This window comes from Oryza sativa, chromosome 7 (genome assembly GCF_034140825.1).
Source record: "Oryza sativa Japonica Group chromosome 7, ASM3414082v1".
In the NCBI taxonomy this organism is placed as follows: domain Eukaryota; kingdom Viridiplantae; phylum Streptophyta; class Magnoliopsida; order Poales; family Poaceae; genus Oryza; species Oryza sativa.
In genome coordinates, this window is record NC_089041.1 from 19,544,898 (window position 1) to 19,567,545 (window position 22,648).

Consider the following 22,648-nt stretch of genomic DNA (forward strand, 5'->3'; position numbering starts at 1 on the left):
GAGATTTGAATCATGAATTTAAGTATTTAAAAGATTTCGAATGAAAAATTTAAGTTGTAGATCTCATCGAGAGCTATAAATTTCATATAAAATTCGTCCTAATCTGTATCCATATGAAAAGAATAAGTTAAATTATGATATGCTAATTTTTTTATTGCAACGAATTTGTTGATCATGGCAATAGAAAATAGTGAAAAGTACCCTGTACTATGTAAATTGCCACAAAAATTAAATTTGTGGCAATAGAACATGTTTTTTTTGCAATAGTAATGTTTTTTGTGGTGATAGCTCATTTCCTATTACAACAAAAATACTGAATAAAACATGATCGTAAATCGTTGCAATAAAGTATAGTTATTTGCCATAGAAAAATTATCATTGTGATAGTACAATATATTGCCACGAATTATTCGGATCATGATTTGGATAAGTATCTTAAGAGAAAAACCAGTTTAAAAATAGTTTTGCACATAAATCGGGCGCTGACGTCAGCGTCTGATTTTTCCCTAAAGCATCGGACGTCCGACGCGTAGCCCTCTCCAAGTCGTCAGTCTCTTCGCCAGCTTGCTGTTGTTGTCACTGCCTTCGGTCTGCCTGCTCCTATGGTGTACGCTAGACCGTTGGGATGTAAAGAAAACCACATTTATTGCATCAAATTGTGTTTGCAAAGTGCATCTAAAGCACTTCTCTCTCAACTCATGAATTAGAATTGAAACCCCGATATGACCGGAGAGGTATCGATCTTCGCTAGACTAAGGTGCCTTTTCTACGTTGAAATTGTCTTCATTAGATGAAGGGGACCTCAATATTCGATGGTGCTGTTATGATTGAAAGATTCTTCTCTAGGTCTTTGATGATCAAACATGTCTTTAATGGTCAGGGGTTGGGAACACATCTCCAACATCCGGCAACCAAATTTTCTCTACCAGAAAGTCGATGTATTCTAGTCTTAAACCCTCATCTATTTATACCACAATGTGGCTTCCTCTAACCATGAATCCAACTAGAACTATTCTAGTCTTAAACCCTCATCTATTTATACCACAATGTGGCTTCCTCTAACCATGAATCCAACTAGAACTAGTACTTCTAATCACCAGCAAACCTACTAAACCAGGGAAGCAGTATCCCCATACAACTCCACACTCCAATCTTTTCAAACTTGGACTCCAATCCAAATTTAATTACTCTCTCCATACACACATAACACTATATGTATGCCATATGAAAAACTTCACCTCCACACTCATTGTTCTCTAGCTTGAGCATCTAGCGTGATATTCTCGATCGTCTAGACCTCAACTTCTACCAAGTGTAGCCTTAATCCATCACCGGGTATACTCTCATAGTCTCAAGCAACACCTACACATGGAAAAAAACTTCATATGTGAGTACAATCTCGCACCAACTTGACTTACATCAGCACACAATAATATCACATATGAATATAAACCATCTATAAGTCACAAACATGAAGAAAATCTATAAATTTCACGAAATCAACCCAAAATCGACTCCAACCTTATCTGACTGTCGGCAACACGGTCAGACCATCCAATCACCACTGACCTGATCGGCCTCCTAGAGCTGATTGAACTATTCACCGTCCGAAAACTCGACACACCATATTTTCCAAAACACTCACCTTTTGATAATTTGTTCAGCACATAGATTAAATCAACGCCTTAATTTCACACGCATGACACATAAAAGTCAGTACTTCTTATTTTTCTTTTATCTATTCTCTCGATATATGTCTATTTTGCCGTAATTTATCTACTATTAAAACTGCTCTTGTAGTAAAAATAGAGCTGCGCGGTTGGAAACTTCAGTTATGGTAAATCGAAGACGGCAACTGTTTAGATTTCTACCACGAAACATGTCATACGCTTGGCAAAAATGTATAGCAATTGTTTCGTAATCTATCTATCTATCTTCTATCTATCTATCTTCTATCTATCTATCTATCTTCTATCTATCTATCTATCTTCTATCTATCTATCTATCTTCTATTATATACTAAAGGTCCATTAAACTTCCTATAAACGCTCTCAAGCCGCCACGTGGCACTTCTACAAACGCTCCTAGGCCGCCACGTGACAATGTCTAATCTCACCGTCGATTTTCACTTAAATCGGTGGACCCAATTATTTGGACCATTAGATTAGATTAGATGTATTTGATTTAAAAAGAAACTAATACCTTACTATTCACCGGAAAAAGAAAACAAATTAAACTGATTTTAGTCCTCCCCCGTACCCCACGCGGACATATGCATCCATCCCTGTATATACGTATGTACAGGTAACGTACTAACGTACATACGTAAGAATAGAAAACGATGAATCTTACCTTACATTAGATGTATTTTATTTAAAAAGAAACTCATACCTTACTTCACCGGAAAAAGAAAACAAAGACACTTACTTCACCGGAAAAACAAAACAAAAACACGAGTACTCCATATGTACGTACATACGTAAGAATTAAAAAACAATGAATATATTACCTATTGTTTATTTAAAGAAAAAAACTATGCACGGACTTACTGTAAAAAAAACAAAGAAAAAACATACGTGTGTAGTACCATAAAAAATCGATTATATTTAAAATAGAGTTTTCTAATATTTAAAGAAAATCTATTACTATATAAATTTAAGCAAATATCACCGCCGATTTTTAATTAAATTGGTGAACCAAATAGTTTAAACAATTAGATATATTTTATTTTAAAAACTAATAACTTATTACTCTGTGTACGTATACGGGAGAACTATATAACAATTAGGCTAGAAAAAGAAAAAAAACGTAAGTAATCCCTACGTACATACGACTTGGAAAAATAAATAAAACTTAACCGCTATCCATCGAAAGTTCGGAACAAAGAAAAATCTACTCACGGTGGTCTTTTTAAATAGTATTTTCGAAATCCTTTACTATAAAAACAAAAAAACAAAAAAAAGCGTATCATTCGAAAAAGATCGATGGTCTTTTGAAATAGTATTATCTACTATTTAAAGATAAATATATTACTCTACAAATTTACGTAAATATACGTAGTTAAACTAAATCTATATTATAAATATGAAATGTTCGATCTTAACATACAAGGCTGATATATATATATATATATAATTAATGTTTTGATAATTTCTTATTTCACATCATATTTTAGGGTGTCAAATATCACTCGACAAATATACAATACTAATTTAAATTTACATTTGTGAAAATGAAAACAACACAATTTAGTTGTTTCATTTTACACCGTTAGATTAATTGTTTCTCCTATATACATATATATGAGAAATATATAACTGTTGACCGGAAAAAGTACTCCGTACTTATATATGGTTGAAAAAAATAATAATGCTTATATTGTTTGCCGGAATAACATAAAACGTATTTATGATAAAGGCCAAAAAATGGGCAGTCCTTAAAAAAAATTTCTACAATTTAAAGATAAAAATATAATAATCTTCAAATTTACACAAATGTAAATATAAAATATTCAATCAATGCTTTTAAGTATTCTATCTTTTAAATTATTTTAAAATTATATATCCAATTTGTGATCCGGTTGTATTCCTTTAAATAAATAAACTACTAATATCTATAGCCATAAATACATCACAAATATGGAGCCGGCATGTAATAATTAATGTTATGATAATAATTTCACATCATATTTTAAGTGTGAATAACACTTGACAAATATACAACACTAACTTAAATGTACATATGTATTCTCCAAATTACTAAAGGTGTCTCATGTGATTAGAAACAATAGATGTGGAAAACAAACCAGACACCGAACGAACATGCACTACAGTATACATATTTGTCAAAATATGATACGGTACTTTGGAGATTATCGTGGTAATATTTAGAAAATCACTGTCTTGGTTACGTATAAATTCTTCTATTGTTTTGGGATAAAATTTACCTCCTTCGATTTATGTGACAGGGGAATATAAGTAATATAAGTCTATCTTTGATCAGATGAAGAAGTATCATTAGTTATATTTTTAATAGAAAATATATTTCATTAATATATAATAAAATTAAAATGTTACCTAAAGTCATCTATAGCATACAAAACAAAAAATGTTATATAAAGTTTGGAAACTCCAAATTTTTTTTAAAAAAATCACACACAATATAAATAGATATGAACTAACTCTATTATTGGGACATATTTTTTCTAATAAATTTGAGGATATACAGGTTCAAGTAATATGCCCAACAGTTATTAATGAACATACGTTTAAAGTAGAGTAAAACAATATTTCAAAAATATCATCCACACATAAACATTCATAATAATAAAATTTCAAATAAGATTAAACAACATGCTCGCGCGTATGCGCAGGCTACCTTCTTTCGTTTAATAGCCAAACTTAAGTATAATCACCATACTATAACAACAAGGGGTGAGATTACCTCCACAACCCTATACATATATTGAAAATACTAATTCAATAAATATTATATTAAATTAAGCAAGTACTGAAAAACACAACTTAACATATACATATCTGGATATATTAGTAGTGAGAAAACTAAAGCATATACACAATTTACTTGTATTACTATATACTACTTCTTAAAAAAAAGTCGTCACCACCACCACCACCACCACTGACATGTTAACCATAATAATATCAATATAACTCGTGAGTACTACGTTGCTTTATCCTGCAATGGTGTGGAGTACTCTCTCCATCCCAAAATATAAGCAATTTTTGGTAGATATGATACTTCTTAGGAGTCTGTCCAGATTCATAGTCCTAGGAGTGTCATATCCCCTCAAAATCCCTTATATTTTAGGGTTAATTGGATCCATGCCATCGTAAATATGCCTTATTGAAAATATGCCACTACTCTTCACATTATTAGCTGGGTGCCATTGAAAATTTATAAAATTGGAACCATGCCACTCCTGTCACTTTTTTTGTCCTCCTATCTCACGTCGCCATCCTCCCCGTCAAGTCGCCATCCTCATCATCACCTTTCCACACCAAAGTCGGAGCTCCTATCCCCGCCATTGGAGTCGGAGCTCCCGTCGCTGGAGCAGAGAGGTGCAGGGCCGCGGGGCGACGACCTTAGGCACGCCGGCGTCAACATCGGTGAAGGGAGGAGGGGAGAGACATCAACTCCACCGCGCCGCCGGCCATCGACTGTCGATTTCCCCTTGTAGCCGCCGGCCAACCGCCGGATCCGCGTCACCAGAGAAGAGCTCGAGGTTGTCCACCACCAGATCCACGCCGTCGTGGTGGGTGGTGTTGATGGTGGTGGTGGGCCTGGTGGCGGCGGTGGCAGAGTGTGGGTGCTGGCAGGGCAAGATGGCAGTGATCGCGGCGGAGAACGAGAGCAGACGCCGGTGGATGAGACGAGGAGAGCTCTGTGTCCACAGCCTCCAGCAGCGTCATGCGGCTCGGCCTCCTCCCTGGCATGGAAGAAAGAAGCGGAGGGGAGGTTGTCGCTGCGCCTGGGCAGCAGCTCCTCATCTCTCCCGTCACCGCCACCGCGCCCCATGCTCCAACCTGTTGTCGCTTGAGCCTGTCGATGCTGAACGGGCAAGCGGCGGGACAGATGAACGACAGTGGGACCTCAGCGGCTCGGTGGTGGCTTCTCTCTCACCAGATCTGGACAGAGATCCTAGCCCGTCATCGTCGCGCTCATCGACGAGCTCGAGCAGATGCGCGGCCCGCTCACTGCCGCCCTCACCGAGGAGCTATCCTCCTATCCCGTTCCTTCACCATCCGCCGTGCCCTCCTCCTCCGGCTCCCTCTTCGACAGTCCACGATCACCGCGTGGAGTCGTCGCCGTCCACGACCACCAGCTAGCCTTCCCGGAGCTTGCTGGCCAGCTTCTGGCGTAGGCGTGCTGCTTGCAGTGGCATCTACCCGAAGTAGATGAAGGCACCATTGATAGAAAATATGACGGAGACGACAGAAATCATGATGGAGTGGCATTGTTCTAATTTTAGAAGATCGCAGTGGCATCTATCCGATTTCATGAATAGTAGTGACATTTTTTTCAATATGGTATATTTACGATGATATGGATCCAATTAACCCATTTTAGGACGGAGGGAGTAGGTGTGTATTAATAGTGTTTAACTGCTCTTGCTGCAAGATAGTCCTTTATTTTTCCATTAATTTGCTTCTTGCCATCATGATTAAAAAAACTCACAAACTATTTAGTTTCTTTTAGTTTAAAATGAGATAGACAACATAATTTAGTAACAAGTACATACTTTATAATCATATAACATCTGAAAAAAAAATCTAGCAATGCCTTTTTTTTTTGCCTTTTAAGATCAAGTCTTGTTTTTACCAAGTTGAAGCTAATATTTTTTTTTCAACGAGGATGCACGAGATATGTTTTCTATTTTGAATAATCCGTTACAACATATAAATATTTGGCTAGTACATTATACGATAAGAAAGATACTTAAATTGTGTTCTTTCCTTCCCTTTCCCAACTTCTACCACTCGTTTTTCGCACATATGCTTCCCAAACCGATGATTTTTTTTACAAAATTTTTCTATAGAAAAGTTGTTTTAAAAATCATATTAATCTATTTTATAAGTTTTTTAAGCTAATACTTAATTAATCATATGCTAATGTAATCCTCCATGTTACATACCGAAGGATTAGTTACTAACCTACCATACCGAACACAACGTTAGGCTGAGTTTGTTCTGACGGTCACTCAACACATGACTAATTAAGTATATTAAAATTTTTAAAAATAAATCAATATAATTTTCCAAGTAATTTTTCTATAATTATTTTCACAAATAATATATCGTTTAGCAGTTAAAAACCTGTGTGTGAAAAAAAGAATAATTAAAAGTTGAGAGAGGGGAGAAACGAACACAATGTGTGTTTAGTTCGTGCCAAAATTAGAAGTTTGGTTGAAACTGGAACGATGTGATAGAAAAGTTGAAAATTTGTGTATGTATGAAAATTTTGATGTGATGAAAAAGTTGAAAGTTTGAAGAAAAATTTTAGAAATAAACTCGGCCTTACATTTGGGGCCATAAAATTGCATGTTTATCCATCCTCCACAACTCTTCTCTCTCTCACCGATCTGATTGTGCTGTGCGCTTGTTCAGCTGTGCTGCTCGGTTTTTGCTCGCTATGTGCACGAAAAAAAATCCCAAAAATTATATTGGTCCATTTTATATCTTCAACCAGTTGTAAACACTAAACAGCTGTAGTAATAAGTGGGCTTAAACCTCAAAAATGGCTACACAAGCCCAAGCGATCCGCATCCCAAACCATTCGAAATTCAAATTATTCCCCTCTTCCGCTCCATCTCCTTCCCGTCTTTCTCTCTCCACACAGACAGCGCACGCATCCACCACCCCCCAACACGGGAGCGGAGAGCTCGCCGCCGGCGATCGCCGCAGGATTCTGAGGGCTTCTTCCGGCGGCCACGGGAGATGGTTCTGCTCGAACGCACGCCGTTGGTGGTGCCCGAGGCAGCAGCAGCAGCCGCCGCCGCCTCCAGCCCGCTCCGGAGGCCGTCGCCTAGGGTTCTGAGGGAGGTGCCCCCGCCCCCCCTCGATCCCATCCTCCCCTACCTCAGGTAATGGCTAGATCAGTATCCATATCAGCACCTGTTCCCTTCGATTTAGGTCCTATTTGGGGGCGTGGGATTCCGCCGTAGCGCTGCGTGGAATAATGCTTGGTTTCGCCTCAAGTTGTGTGGCGTACGCATCGTACTGGGATTCTGTCCCTTCCTCTGAGTTATGTAGTTAATTGGGCGTGTGATTTAGATTTTGACACTTCGCCTCTGCGATTCCTGTTCAATTGCTCAGTGGCAGTGTGCAGTTGAACTTGGACGAACGGAAATGTGAGAAATGGGGGCGTGTGTGTTCCGAAAAAAAAAAAAGAAAAGCAAAGGGTATGACCACCACTGTTTGAGTGTCTGGCAACGACAGAAGTGCATTTTGCCGAGACATTGTGACTGGTCACTCGTAATGTCCAGTGTTGGGACTTGGGAAGGATTTAGTTTTGGAGCTGATTTGTTTTGTGCAGCTAGGTTGATTTTTCTTGTGAAGGATTAGCTTGTTCATGTGGAGACGGTTCTCTTATTCCTTTATCAGTTCTTGAACTGTCAAGTAATGTAATGTGCCCACTTTCTGTGCTCCTTCTGTACTAATGTGCTGCTTTCTGATAGGTCCTTTTGGTAAAAACTTTGCATATATAACTTATTTTTATGTTCCTGGTACTATTATATCTATTTTATAAGGTAAATCTAATCTTTCATGCACATGCTGGTATTCATGCATAATTTATCTATGTATCACTGCGGTTTGTTTGTCCTGGTCAGGGCCCCAGTCCTGGTGTATGCATTCGTTTATGTTAGTTTCTGACTTGGTATTCAGGTCTATCAACAAGGCTATGGATGAGCTCAGGACAGGCCCAAAATTTGAAGCAGCAGCGCTTGATCGGCTCAAGATTTGTGTAATGGAATGCATTGATAAGTATGGTGACGATTACCAGTACTCCACAGACCCCCGACTCCTCAAGATCTGGATCCTCTATGTAATTGTTTGGCTTTGAAGTTTCAATTCTTACCTTATCCATTTTCTATCCTTTTGCTCATTTCCCCCCCACTTTGTTCTATGTTAGGCGGATGCAATAGGTGATTTTGATAAGGCATATAAGCAGTTGGAGGAGAAAAGAATGTTTTTAGAGCATGCACTGCTCTATGATGCATATGCACTGTTTCTCTTCAGTAAGGGGAAAGTGCTGGAGGCTGGTAAGGTGTATGAAGTTGGTATTTCCAGGTTAGTATGACACTGAATTATGTTTTTGTTGAAGTGAACTTTTTGGGCAGCAACAATCTGATGTCAAATTTGTCATGTTGATGTGATCGCAAATCATTTCCGTGGACCAGAAAAGCCGAGCCACTTGATCATTTGAAGAAGATGCATACGATATTTTTAAAACACTTGGAGAAGATTGTAGAAGAAGCAGATGCCGATGCCCAGGTATGATAACTGTGTGGTGGAATGGACATTAGTTGAGTCCTTGAATATTTGTCAAATGATTCACATATTTCATATTCAATTGCATTTTTAGTAATCAGGACATTGTGGCTGTGTTGTAGATTTGTTAGTATTTTAGCTATGGTCAGTTGGTCACAAGGCTGACAAACTTGCAGCAGTAAGAACTAAGAACTGCTTTGATATTGTTTCTTACATGATATTTCTCTGTGGTGGAACATTTGTTTTTCCAAAAAAGGTTGGCAAGCAATAGGATAATTGTCTTCACATTTCTGTGCATGTGAACTGTGATACATTCTACATAATTTATTCATTTATTTGCATGTTTGCATGTTGTGAACTTAATATTTATTTGGGGCTAATCACAATGATATCTACTTTGTACTTGCCGATCTTTACTAGCTCGAACATCTATAACATCTATTTCAACTAAATACATGACGGTTTATTTTACATTTTCATGGAAAGAGTTTCTGTTCTGTCATTCCTGCAACTCTATTTATACAAAAATAGCATGATTCTAGTTATTTAGAGTGGCTTTTTTTATTATATGTTTAGGGATATATTTTATTTAGTTTAATCATAGTTGGGAATGAATTTCAGGTTGTACTTTCCACTGATTCTTGTGGTGTATGTGTTCTATTATGAGTTTGTCTCGGAAATATATTATTTATGCTATGTGGTACATTGATAGAATCGGGAGTGCATTTGCACAGCTTTACCATAGTGAAGTCAGAACATAAATATAGGGCACTATCAGCATAACAGTGCCATACCAAACAATCTTCTTATACGGTTCAATTCATAAATAAATAGAGAAAATCGAGCAAATTGCAAAAGCAAAGAATAAAATGAAATATCGGGCTGAAGCCACATGATGTGCCATTGAAAGCTACATCCCTGCCCCTGCTTGAGTGGACTAATCATTACTAGATAAAGAAACATGAGACATGCAATTTCTATATGTTTTCGAAGAACAATATCTATATAACCCTGTTAAGCTTGTGAAGTAACTTATGCAAAAACCTTTTTTTGTTTCTTTTACTTGTCATTACTGGCCATTATTGTAGCCAGCATATATTATAGTCGCCTAATGCTATTCTTCTTTGTGGATGATTCACCATACTAACTCCATTTTTTTTTGTTACTGTCTGCTAGCCGAAACCATCGAAAATACAAAAGAAAGAACCTATTTTGCTGGATCCATGGTCTGAGTCTACTATGAATAATTTATTGGAGAACATTAATGTTGATCTGAAGAAGTTCGCTGTAAGTTGCATTTACTCTATATGATTCGCTAGTGTTTATCTTAGCTCTCATCTTGGACGGTTGCCCGAATCCTTGACAGGGCTATCATAAGAGCAATAAGGTCTATCATGGAAAGGTGCCATTAACTTCGCCTCAGAATGTTTTAAGAAACAAAGTCATTGAATTAGGTATAAACTATAATTTCTTGCTTGTCAGTCTTTTACCAAAACTATAATCATTTTTGTAGTTTGGCTCCTTTATGATCCATGCTCTGTAAGTCACAATGAATACATAATAATGCTCCTTGAAAAAAAGGAAGAAATATACCCTTTTTTATTTAGAAAAAGGCCATTTATATTGATGACATAACAAAAGTTTAGTTACAAATCCCTTTTGTTGCACCAAGGTGGTAGAAAGTACCAGATCAAAGGTTCTCCTGGTACTGGTGCTTTTGCAAAAGTTTACAAAGCCAGTGTCGATGGTAATACAGAAGACCTGGTTGCTTTAAAGGTGAGTCATACTTCCATTTGTCTTACTGAAGCCTGCTTTTTTCATCAGATTCCTCTACTGAACTTGCCCGTTTGCAGATTCAGAAACCACCATTTCCTTGGGAATTTTACATGTATCGCCAGCTTGATACGCGCGTATCTGATATTGAGGTACAGAAATTATCTTTAAGAAGACCATAACATTTGTAATTGTAAAATTATGATTCACACTGCAAAATAATTTTACTTCCAGAGACCAAGCTTTGGCTACACTCATGAAGTGCATGTATACGCTGATGTCAGTGTGCTTGTTTGTGATTACCTGCCATACGGAACTCTTCTGGTAAAATACTTTATGTATTAATTTTTTTTTTTGAGATCATGATCATGCAAAACTAGCATTTTGTGCCCGGATTAGTGAATCTGTGTTTGATAAGATGCAAATCTTTTGCAGGATGTTATAAATTCTCATCTAGTACTTGAACGCCATATGGATGAAGTTCTATGCATATATTACACTATAGAGATGCTGCGCATGTTGGAAACACTGCACAGCGTTGGCATAATTCATGGTGATTTCAAGCCTGACAATATGCTTGTTTGCTACCCAAGGTAAGTAGAGGTAACCAGCTTAGCTTTCAAGTTAGAACACTTGATGGAGCTTCCTCCCTCTTCCTCTTGTGATCTCTAACTGAAATATGGGCAAAACACACACACACACACACACACACACTCTCTCTCTCTCTCTCACACAGACACACACAAAACTATCCAGTGACCATTGACATCTTACTTTTCATAAAATCGACAGATTTATTCTAGTTGCAATATTTGTGTGCCGTCCATTTGCCCAGTGCCCATATTCTCTTGCTATTTGTTTTGGACAGATCTTGTTACCATGTTTGTGGGTGATGATGTCTGTGCTGTAAATATTTTACTCCAAGCTTCACAACCATCTACAACTTTTATAAACTAGATGTTATATTTAAACTGATCTAATAACATAGTTTTCAATGAAAATATTTGACATGGATGGTCATAACAACAAGCATGTTGGTAAGTGGTCAATTTGTTGGCCCCAGATGTTGGGTTTGGTGGGGGCAAAGATCCTTGCTGATTTACTACTGTTTCAATTACTTTATATGAGCGGTTACTGGAATCTTGCTTGATGGCTCCATCCTCCATGTTTCCGCTGAGATGACGATTTTTTTTGTCATTTTTGTTGGCCATTTGCTGCTATTGGCTTGTTTCGGCCAAAACTCAATTATAACCCATCTAGTACATGTTACGCCTGAAAAAAAAAGAAAGAGTAAACCTAATGCTAGTGTCTGTTCCTTTTTGTTCTCGCTATCCAAGTCTTCACCTCTTCAATCTTTAGCCCTTGTCTCGACATGTAATTTTCGTTCACCCGCATCTTTGTTTTGCGTGTGGTGGTCTGTGCAGTGGAGAAATCACAGACGAAACCTTCAAAGGCGAGACAAGATCCGAGCGGAATCAGGTCAGCTTCTCAATCCCAAGTTCCCAACACGCCGAGAAACTTGGTTAAGATGTTCTGGATATCTCCTGATGCTTATAGGATTCCCATTCCAGGGGCTCTGCCTTGTTGACTGGGGCCGTGGCATCGACCTGAACCTCTTCCCATCCGGTGCGGAGTTCTACGGCGACTGCCGAACCTCCGGGTTCAGCTGCGTCGAGATGCAGGAACAGAGAGCCTGGACGTTTCAGGTATCTGTACCCTCCCAAGCTACTTACTCAAAACCTCCTCTCACCTAGACATCTCTGAAAGCAACCCCTGCCTGACGCTGCCAGTTTGTTTGTTGGTTGGTTGATTGGTTTCTTCCTGCAGGCTGACACTTACGGCCTCTGCGTCATCGCGCACATGATGCTACATGGGACGCAGATGAGCATCCAGAAGACGCCCAGGCCCGATGGAAGCTACATGTACCAGCCCACATCGCCGTTCAAAAGGTGCTTTGATGCCATTGCCTATACACCTCTTTGATAATTTCCTCTATCCCAAAATATAGCTACTATGAGATATTTTTCAGTACTATGAATCTGAACAGGTTTAGAAAATATCTCATCCTATGCTAGTTAGTTATATTTTAAGATAAAGGTAGTAGTAATTACCATGATTCGCAGTAGCGTAAATAAATCAGAGATTAGATTAGATGGCATATGTAACAGGAGCTGTTTGCTGCCATTTTGCCCCTTGACAGGTACTGGAACGTGGAGCTGTGGAAAAACCTCTTCTCCACGCTGCTCAACGCGACCTCCAACGGCAGCGACGCGGCCGTGCTCCGGAGCCTCCGGATGTCCTTCCAGGAGTACCTGTGCAGCAACCGGCAGCTCGTCGGCAAGCTGAACCAGCAACTGGCCAAGCAGAAGACCTCCCTGTGCCTATCCTGACCGAGACATATACGCATCTCGCGTTTCATCCTCATCATTTTTCCCGATTCCCTCGTGTTGCCTGTGTGTAAAGTGGTGGAGTATAAGATACCTTCCGTAACTTCGTAGCACTTCCTCTGTGCGTGCGTGTGCAGCAGTAATTAACGTGCCACATCTCCACTTTGAAAGCTGAAACATCTACTATTGGGCCAGATGGAAATTTCGTACAGTATCTTCTTCTCCAACTAGCGGCTACTAGGTACCATGCGTCTGTCACGTCTAGAGGAGTTTTTTCTTTCTTTCTTTTCTTTTTTTCTTTTTTTGCCATGGTGGTCGAGATCGAGTGAGATTTGTGGGCAGTGGGCGACGAGCGAGACCAAACGGAAACGGACGAAGCAACGAGCGTACGGCTCGTGAAGTCAAAGGGCGCGATCAGATAAGATGAGGCGGTGATGGTGTGTAGTAGGCCACAGGGGCTGGGCCCAATTCCAGCCGTCCCCGGCCCAGGCTGACGGTCGCTGCTGGCAGTTCTGTTTCGTGTGGTCGCGGAGGCCGGGCCTTCGTCGGTCGGGGTATCGTGGACGTGATCCCGTCGTCGGAGGACGTAAGGTGGGGAGCGTCATGCGCCGCAACTAGCTATTCTTACGACGTGTTCTAAACCACACTAGTGGAAGTACAAATTATTCGTGTCACGTTTTTATATTTACGATTTCCCTAAAATCTTCTGGGAGTAGCTATATTTATATTTATGGTGTCATATTTTTCATCAATAAATAGTCAACATGTATTTACATTGTAAGTATCTAAATTACATATGTAATTTCAGTGTATATGTAACGTAAGTCATAAAATTACATATGTAAATCCGAAAATTACATATGTAAGTTTTAAAATTACATATGTAATTATAGTGTAAATAGTATGTAACTATGATGTAACCAACGTGTCATCATCCATACAGGAAAAATCCGATGCTAATAAAAAAAGGCAAAGGATTAATAACGATAAAAAGGAAAGCTGCATCCCTCAAGCCTTTATCCACCGTACATCAAACCATCAACGGCCAGAGATCCGACTGTTTTCAGACAAGAAAAACATGCGACACATAACTTTTTACCTCGGTATTGCTTAAAAATATACTATTTCCTAATTAAGCTATTTGCTAGCTTTATAATGGTTAACTTGTCGATATGAGCAATTTCCGTTTGGTTATAATCTATCTATTCATGTCATCCAGTTATAACGCTCAGGTTGGGTGAATATTGTTGTGCTGGACGGTTTCTTCCAAAACAAAACGTACTCTGCTAACAAAAAGTGGCTATAGAAGAACGTAGATGGTTCGCGTATTGCAACCATGCATCTACTAGTAACAAGTACACACCATTGTATTTAGTAACAGATCTCTGTCCTAAGTTAATTTATTCCGGGACACTGATTGTACTACGGAATTACTTGTAAGTACCAGCTACCAGGTGTAGGGTGTGTTTTCACGCTAAAATTGAAAATTTGATTGAAATTGAAACGCTGTGACGAAAAAGTTAGAAGTTTATGTGTGTAGAAAAGTTTCGATATATTGAAAAAATTAAAAGTTTAAAGAAAAAAATTTGATACTAAACCAAGCCGTAGTACAGATGGCTCGGTTTGACTTGCCGGCCGGCCAGGCCGGTTGAAGGATCACTGGTATATATGCGGCGGTCGTGCACGGGCGCGTGTGGTGCGGTTCAAGGAGTGGCCGTCATCGTGGCTACTACTTTCCGTCAAAAAATCGTGGCTACTACTATAGCCGAAGAATGATAAGGATGTTTGCTGTGTGTTTGACGCCCCGTTAATCCAACACCGTTTTTGCATATAATTGCATTGCACCCATGGACCATGGTCGCGCGCTTGTGGCAGTCGAAATTTTCTGCGTCTGTGACTGACGATGAGAGGTACTCCTGTAGCTAGCTAGAAGCGTCGGAAGGGGTGAAATTAAAGATCGATTTCTGGTGTTGTACGTACGTGGTCGCTAGATCTGGTTGGTGCCTCTTGCTTTTCTGGGCTCCCCTGGAAAACTGTTACTGCTAATTTTAGCCCCATTTATCGATCGGCCCGAGTTCCATACCATGTCTCAGCTCCTGTAGCCGACCTACCTCTGTCCTAGCTCTGACACGTCACAGAAACGTTAACATGGTCAGTTAGTCACGCTGATACATAGGAGTCGTAGTACACAGCCGCGCGCCGACCCGACCGAGCCAACCAACCTCCCACCAACCCGTCCATCGCACGGCGCGGCCCACGCCAACGCAGGCAAGTCATCAGTCAGGCAGCCGGCCGCCCGCGCGCGCCCGCACCGTAGCGTGCACCGAAGGTGATCCGGTTGTTTCCCCGTGATCAGCTGTGCCTGTGCACGCTGCCCCTGCTCGATCTGCATGCGCGCGCGCGCTGCAGAGGCAGAGCCCGATCACATGGCCAGCACGGGGCCTGTAGCTCTCCACATGCCGTTGACGGGATGACGGGTCGGCGCGCGCGATCGATCGATCGCGGCGAAACGCATGGTGATCTCTGATCAAAAACCCGTACGCGCGATAGGGTTTGGTGGTTTGCTGCTGCTGCTGGCTGCTGCGGCTGTGCAGGGGGGCGCGACCACGCACGCACCGGCCACGCGCCTGCGGACCGATCGATCGGTCGATCGGCGGCGGTCTCGCGCGCACTCGAGCGAGCGGCAGAGCGCGCGGCACCGTTGGTTTGGTTGGGTGCGTGGGTGGTTAACAGCAGCTGGGTGGTTGTGATTGGATTGGATGGTCCCTGCAGCTGGAGCTGGGGTTTGTGCGGGGTTGGGTCGTTGGAGTTAGCTGGGTTCGCTGCTGTTGTCGCCACGCTTGCTGGCTACTAGGAGGAGTACGTACTAGGCGTGGTCACCGTGGGCGTATTGTGCAGCGAGTAGTAGGGTTGTAGGGCATGCACGCTCTGGACAGTACGGGTGTACGGGTCTGTAACACGCGCGCGCGTGGTAATAATTAACAGGGAGGAACCAAATAGCTATAGATCGTAGGGGGGAAATGAGTTACTTGTCGTGATAAGAGCGCAAAAAAAAAAAAACACGTACGACTACGTACGCCGGTATGTAATTTCACCTTACGTATTTTTGGCTAGATGATTTGGACCATCGACCAATCGATCGCCGCTAATATCAAACCTCAAGTATAAGAGCACACGATCGATTGACCACCTCCAATTAATCTCCATGCCAAAGTAGCAAAATATCACATCACTCATCTTCGAAGATTGTCCTCCTTAAAACCAACAAATCTAATAAGAAATAATAGAATGTGACATCCTATAATATCTCAGATCTCATAGTAGGTATATTTACTTTAGGATGAAGGTAGTAGCCGTAAACGGCGTGTGTCCTTGCGATGCTTGGTTAATAAAGGAAAGGAAATTGATAAAGAATTATGAATGATCAATGGCACTATTTAATTCTCAGGATCAAATTAACCGAAATTGTTTATTACTCTCACCGTCCTAAAATATAGCAACTTTTAGCCTTTAAAATCTATCCCAAAATTATATCTACTTCTCCACCGACATTTTTTTTCAAACAAATCACAACCTTCCAACATTCAATTTCCCTACCAACCTTCACTTCTCATCCAATCACAACCTTCATCACATCTAATTCTACCTATTTCTCAATGGTTGTGTCCAATCTAAAAATTCTTATATTCTAGATGAATAGAGTAGCATATTTTAGCGCGGATCAACTAGGTGGTTGATCATCTGTCTGCTAGTTAGCCAAAATGGCCGAAAGTCATCTGCGCGTACGTGGGCTGACCATGGTTTGCATTACCATCGGTAACCACACGGTTACCGGCCTTACCGCAGGGTACGGTAATAGAAAAACCACAATAACTTTCTTAAATTTAAATAAATTTAAAAATAATTTAAATTTTTGACAAATTTTACACGGTTTCGTACGATTTTTCACGGTTACCACAGTTATAGCGTGTTAACTGTGCTTACCGTCTGATAACTGTGCTTACCGTCGAGGCGCAGTAACCCTGGCCGGCTAGCCCCGGCGGTTTAGGAAACCATGTGACCGACCGGGCGAGTCGTGCCGGTGGGATCGTCGACTACACGGCCGCGCACGGGCATGCAGCGCACGGCAGCGCAGGCAATTTTTGATCGATCCCTCCCGCGCGCGGTTCGACTGTTGGAGATGAGATGAGTGCGTACGTACGTGCAGTGCGCAGTACGTACGTGGTCGCGCGCGCGCGCCATGTCAGGCTGGTGGTGGTTAACGCGCGCGCGCGGGCCGGCATGCGGCATGCCCCAGTAGCGATATAGATCTCGATGCCGAGACCGACCTGCACAGTTGCCTAGGTTTGCATGCAGAGTGCAGGCTGCACAGTGCTGTGCACATGCAGCTAGCTAGCTCTAGCTACGGGCGCGCTCGCTGATCAGTTGGCCGATCGAATTAGCGTTTCGCGCCGTCGGCCAACGATTCAGTTTCGAAACTCGCACTTGTGGAGAAATCGTTTTTATACGGTTCGTAACCCCTATAGTCCCGATTTGAAAATCGAGACTATGAATCCGGGACTAAAGATCCATATTTTAGTCCCGGTTCAAATACTCGGGAATAAAGATGGGAGCGGGCAATAGTTTTTTTTTTCATTTACTTACTATTTAATCTCTAATTTATTTTCTCCCAAATTAGGTGGGATGCATATTCCTTAATCAAACCCAAATACACAAATCAATCAATCATATACACTACAGATTATACATTCCAAATCAAACCCCAAATCAAAGAAACATCCCAAATACACAAATCATGTACATCTCAGATCCATACAATGAGATTCCAAAAAAGAAATTATACATCTCAATCCATACAATGAACCACAGATTCTTCATCTCAATCTATACATGGATCACAAATTCTTTGAAAAAAAAAGAAAAAAAACGAAGCAAAGCCGTCGGCTGGCTGAGCCGGCTGCTGCCTCCCCTCCTCCCCGGCCGCCGCCGCGCCGGCCCCCGCCTCGCGTCCCTCCGCCGGCCGGGCCGCCCACCCCCTCCTGCTGCTCACACGGGATCGAGTTGGGAAGGGATAAGAAGGAAAAGAGATAAGGAGGAAGGGAAAGGATAAGGATTAGAGATGGAGGGAGAGAGGAGTTGGTGTGGATGAGAAAAGAGTGGATGAGAAAAGAGGATAAGTAATATGGATTATATAGTGCGTTTTGATCTTTAATTCCGGTTTGTAACACCAACCGGGACTAAAGAGATCCGATCTTTACTTCCTGTTCGTAACTCTAACCGGGACTAAAGATCCTGGAGGGGCCTGACAACACCTGACAGCATGTGAACCGGGACTAAAGATCATGTAGTCTCGTTCTACTTATAAACCGGGACTAAAAACCATCTTTAGTCCCGGTTTTTACTGCATCCGAGACTATTGTGGTTTTTAGTCGACCGGCCAAAGATGGTTTCTTTACTAGTGTCGATCCAATATATCCACGTGTACGTCTCGGTGGGTTATTCTTTGCAGTGTTACGTACTCTCTCCGTCGAAGTTTTAGTGTTGAACACGGTTATTAAGAAAGCAGGTAGAAGTGAGTGGTGAAGGGTTGTCATTGGATGAGTAGTAGAGGTAGGTGGGAAAAATGAATGGTGGAGGATTGTGATTGGTTGGGAAGAGAATGTTGGTGAAGTTATTATATTTTGGGATAAATTCTGAGGAATAAAATTTGTTATATTTTGGGACCATAGGGATTTTTTTTTGAACTGATAACTCGGGAATTAATCAATCTGCTAGCTAGCATGCACTATATGCTTGTAGCAGCAACAGACTCGTTCTAATTAAATACGTGAAAAATAATCGAAGTCATTAGTAAGGTTGTAGATTCATAGGTTAGCCACATCAAAAAGGAAATCAGGAGAATATAAAGAGTACATACTACTCCCTCCATCTCATAATATAAGACGCGCACATATTTTAAGATTCAACCTTTAAAACACTTGACTAACACTTAGTATAATATTAAATAAATTTTATTTGTTAAAAAATATATTATTAGATTGAGATTTAAATTACTTTCATATGGTTATAATTTTGTTGCTACAAACCTTATAGTATATAAGAAATTATAAGTTAAACATTAGTTTTGGAGACCGTGCCAACTTTGACCATGCCTTATATTCCCTCCGTTTCGAAATGTTTGACACCATTAACTTTTTAGCACATGTTTAACCGTTCGTCTTATTCAAAAACTTCTGTGAGATATGTAAAATTATATGCCTACATAAAAATATATTTAACAATAAATCAAATGATAGGAAAATAATTAATAATTACTTAAATTTTTTGAATAAGACGAACGGTCAAACATGTGATAAAAAGTCAACGGCGTCAAACATTTTGAAACGGAGGGAGTATTATGCCAACTTTGGAGATGATTGATTATTCTCTACGGCTAGCTAGTTCCAATTACTTAGTACTCCCTCCGTCCCATAAAAAAACCAACATAGTATTGAATGAGATATTTTCTAGTACAACGAATTTAGACATGCTCTTGTCCGTATTCATTATACTAGAAGATGTTATATCTATAGAATTGGTTTTTTTTAGGATGGCGAGAGTACAGTAGTACGCATGCAAGGGTGGCAAATGTAAGAAGCAGCAGCTAGCTAGCAAGGCCGGGTTCAATTTCAATCGATCGATCGACCGACTGCATGGAAATTTCGAGTTGGAATCTGAATGTGATGATGGGCCGTGCGCAGGGTGCAGTGGGGTGCATCGCTCGCGCGCGTGCCGACATTCCTTTCTCGAGTTCCGAGCCAACGGATCGATCGATCGGGGAATCAGGGAATCAGATGCCCCTGCCCCCCTAGCTACCTTCTCTCCTTTAGTTTGTTCTTCCCATCATACTCTCCATGGCCATCACCATGATCGATCCCTCTCCTCTCTCCACAAGCTACCTTAATCAGCTTAGCTTAGCTATCCCTGGACCAGGAATAATATTAGTTTACGTGCTACTGGTGACCAAGTATTGGAGCACTACTACTACTCTAGTATGTAGCTACTACTAATTACTCTATCACTCTGTTAATCGATGCTGTCGTTTCCTCCTTTTAAGGCCGGCCGGCCAGCCAGCCAAATCCATCCATCTCTAACTCTAGTTAATTTAATCTCGAAACATGAACATGAGAATAAGGTTTTTTATCACTATAAACACTGACATGGTCACTGTGACACTTGCTATTTGATGTTAATTACTATGTATAACAGAGAAAAGTTATAAGAGACATTAACAATCTCTTATAAGTATAAAAACTACAAAAATATATAGTAGAAAAGTTATAATCCATTTTCTAAAGTTGCATGAATTGAAATACTAAAAGAGATATTAACAATCAAAATTCAAACATATTGACTGCACTTATTTAGACTAGAGGAGTACATAAAAAAAATATATGTATGCATCCTAAACGTAGAGACCGAGGATATAATTCATCTTTCCTTATATAAAAAGGTCAGAACCGATGACACTAGCTAGCTAAACAACATAGTACAAATTTGGCTAGAGGTTTTCCTGGTCTCACTTGGATGTACATCATGGTATGGATTCTTAGTACACTAGCTCGTAGTACTATACTACTACTATTCTTATATGTGATAACTCCAGCCCATACAGAGAGGAACATGGATGCATGCTTGCTAGCTAGGTATACATATGGTCCCAGCAATCAAATATTGGAAGTACGTATACTAGCTTATCAACAAGCACTAAGTAATAATAATACTAGTATAGTTGAGAATTTTGACCTGATACATTCGCATGCTTACCCAAAAAAAATTGTATATATCCAGCTAACACGACCAATGCAAGTCATTATTCACGAGTCTTAAATATATCTCCATGAGTATGACTTGTGAGACGACAACTAAAAGACAAGGCCAAGCTTTCTTAATTTGAAAGCTCACCTAATTAATTAACTACCACCGATCGATGTATCCCCAGCCTTCTTAATTAGTGCATCAAATGTGGCTATGTAGGCGATGAAGGGTCGACAAATAACGTAACACCCAATTAATGCAACTTTCACACACATGAATGTGTGTAGGTATGCATGTGTGGGCTACTTAACTACTCCATTTCAACTCTACGTATGGTACTCCCTCCGTTTCATATTATAAGGCTTTCTAGCATTAATATCTAGATTTATTAACAACTATATAAATGTGGCTAATGCTAGAAAGTCTAATAATGTGAAACGGAGGAAGTATATAGTACTAGTAGTACCTACTACTATCACATATGAATACATTGTGTATAAAACATCTCAATTCATTTAGACACACATGCAAGCTAAACCCTCTAGCTGCTTCAATTCCTTCATCATCAATAAAGTTCAGGAATAACACAGCAATGATACAAAGTGCAAAGAGACAAGAACAGAATGCTTAAACCAAACACCCACACAGCCCAATGCATGCTGAAGCCGGCCGGCCATGTAACCCTACCCATGATTGCTAGACAAGGCATCCTTCTCCAAGAAGCAAAGCCACAGACAGCAGTCAAAATCAAAAATCCCAGAGGCCTTTAAGAAAAGTCTGGTTAATTAGGTTTACTACCTCTCTCTATCCATCCATCTCTATCTCTCTTGTCTCTCCCAATAGCTGGAGTTACTAGAAGAATAGATGATCATATATATTCTACTTGCAACAGTAACCACTTCAACTACGACAACAAGATCACTCTTTTCAAAAAAAAAACAAGATCAAGACACATGCATATGCTTCCCTGAAATTTCTTAACTGAATTTGCCCATCCTGTTTACAGATCTGGTGCCCACTGATAGATGATCATGTAGCTGGCCCATTAATATTTCATTTCAATTCAATTCTGGTCTATATTATTTTCTACTCTCTATGGCATCTTTGTTTCATCATCAGGTCATGGAGTTGGCAAATTGGCATACCCCATGTGATGGATGCAACCATCCAATTATATATGCGGCATATGCATAGCTAGCTAGCTTAGGGATGCGTGTGAGATTCTTGGCAGGAGCCAATCCTTTGTTTGGGCCATCCATTTTTGCTTGCAAGATGAGGATGACGCATCACTCGCCTATAAATAAATTAAGCCCCTGTCAAGTAGATTTGCCTGCTGTCCTCTAATTAGTGTACTTTTAATAATAAACATAGCATTATGTATTGTTGTGCGATTATATTCTCTTTCCACAATATTCTAAGTTCTTCTAAAGTTTAAAACAAACTAAATTATTGTTAACACGACACCTAACACTGTCCTGGAATATGTCTGCAGTAAACCTTGACTGACCACCGACTGAAATGACAATATTCATATATTTATGTCACAATTTAATTACTAATTAATAAAAACAGTGTGTTACGAAGAACTTTCATGGCCGGCCATGCATGTCCCATGCCCGTCCTGTATATTTCTATGAAACTGAAGACCACCTAATTAAACAACACATACAGACTAGATAA

At 40.2% G+C, this 22,648-nt stretch overlaps 1 protein-coding gene across 1 annotated transcript; it reads left to right on the plus strand.

The window, feature by feature from the left end:
* The first annotated feature begins 7,294 nt into the window (after positions 1-7,294).
* On the plus strand, positions 7,295-13,398 carry LOC4343342 (mitotic checkpoint serine/threonine-protein kinase BUB1). The gene is made up of 14 exons (XM_015789784.2): positions 7,295-7,603; positions 8,406-8,565; positions 8,653-8,810; positions 8,921-9,014; positions 10,188-10,298; positions 10,378-10,465; positions 10,684-10,787; positions 10,865-10,936; positions 11,019-11,108; positions 11,220-11,377; positions 12,209-12,263; positions 12,356-12,490; positions 12,612-12,733; positions 12,985-13,398. Exons 1-14 carry the CDS (start codon positions 7,458-7,460, stop codon positions 13,172-13,174), a joined length of 1,683 nt encoding a protein of 560 aa, XP_015645270.1. The 5' UTR covers positions 7,295-7,457; the 3' UTR covers positions 13,175-13,398.
* The last annotated feature ends 9,250 nt before the right edge of the window (positions 13,399-22,648 follow it).

Coding starts and splice junctions, on each gene's coding strand:
- LOC4343342 (XM_015789784.2), top strand. CDS start 7,458: ATGGTTCTGCTCGAACGCACGCCGTTGGTGGTGCCCGAGGCAGCAGCA. Junction 8,566..8,652: donor TCAAGATCTGGATCCTCTAT/GTAATTGTTTGG, acceptor GTTCTATGTTAG/GCGGATGCAATAGGTGATTT. Junction 12,491..12,611: donor AGAGAGCCTGGACGTTTCAG/GTATCTGTACCC, acceptor TTCTTCCTGCAG/GCTGACACTTACGGCCTCTG.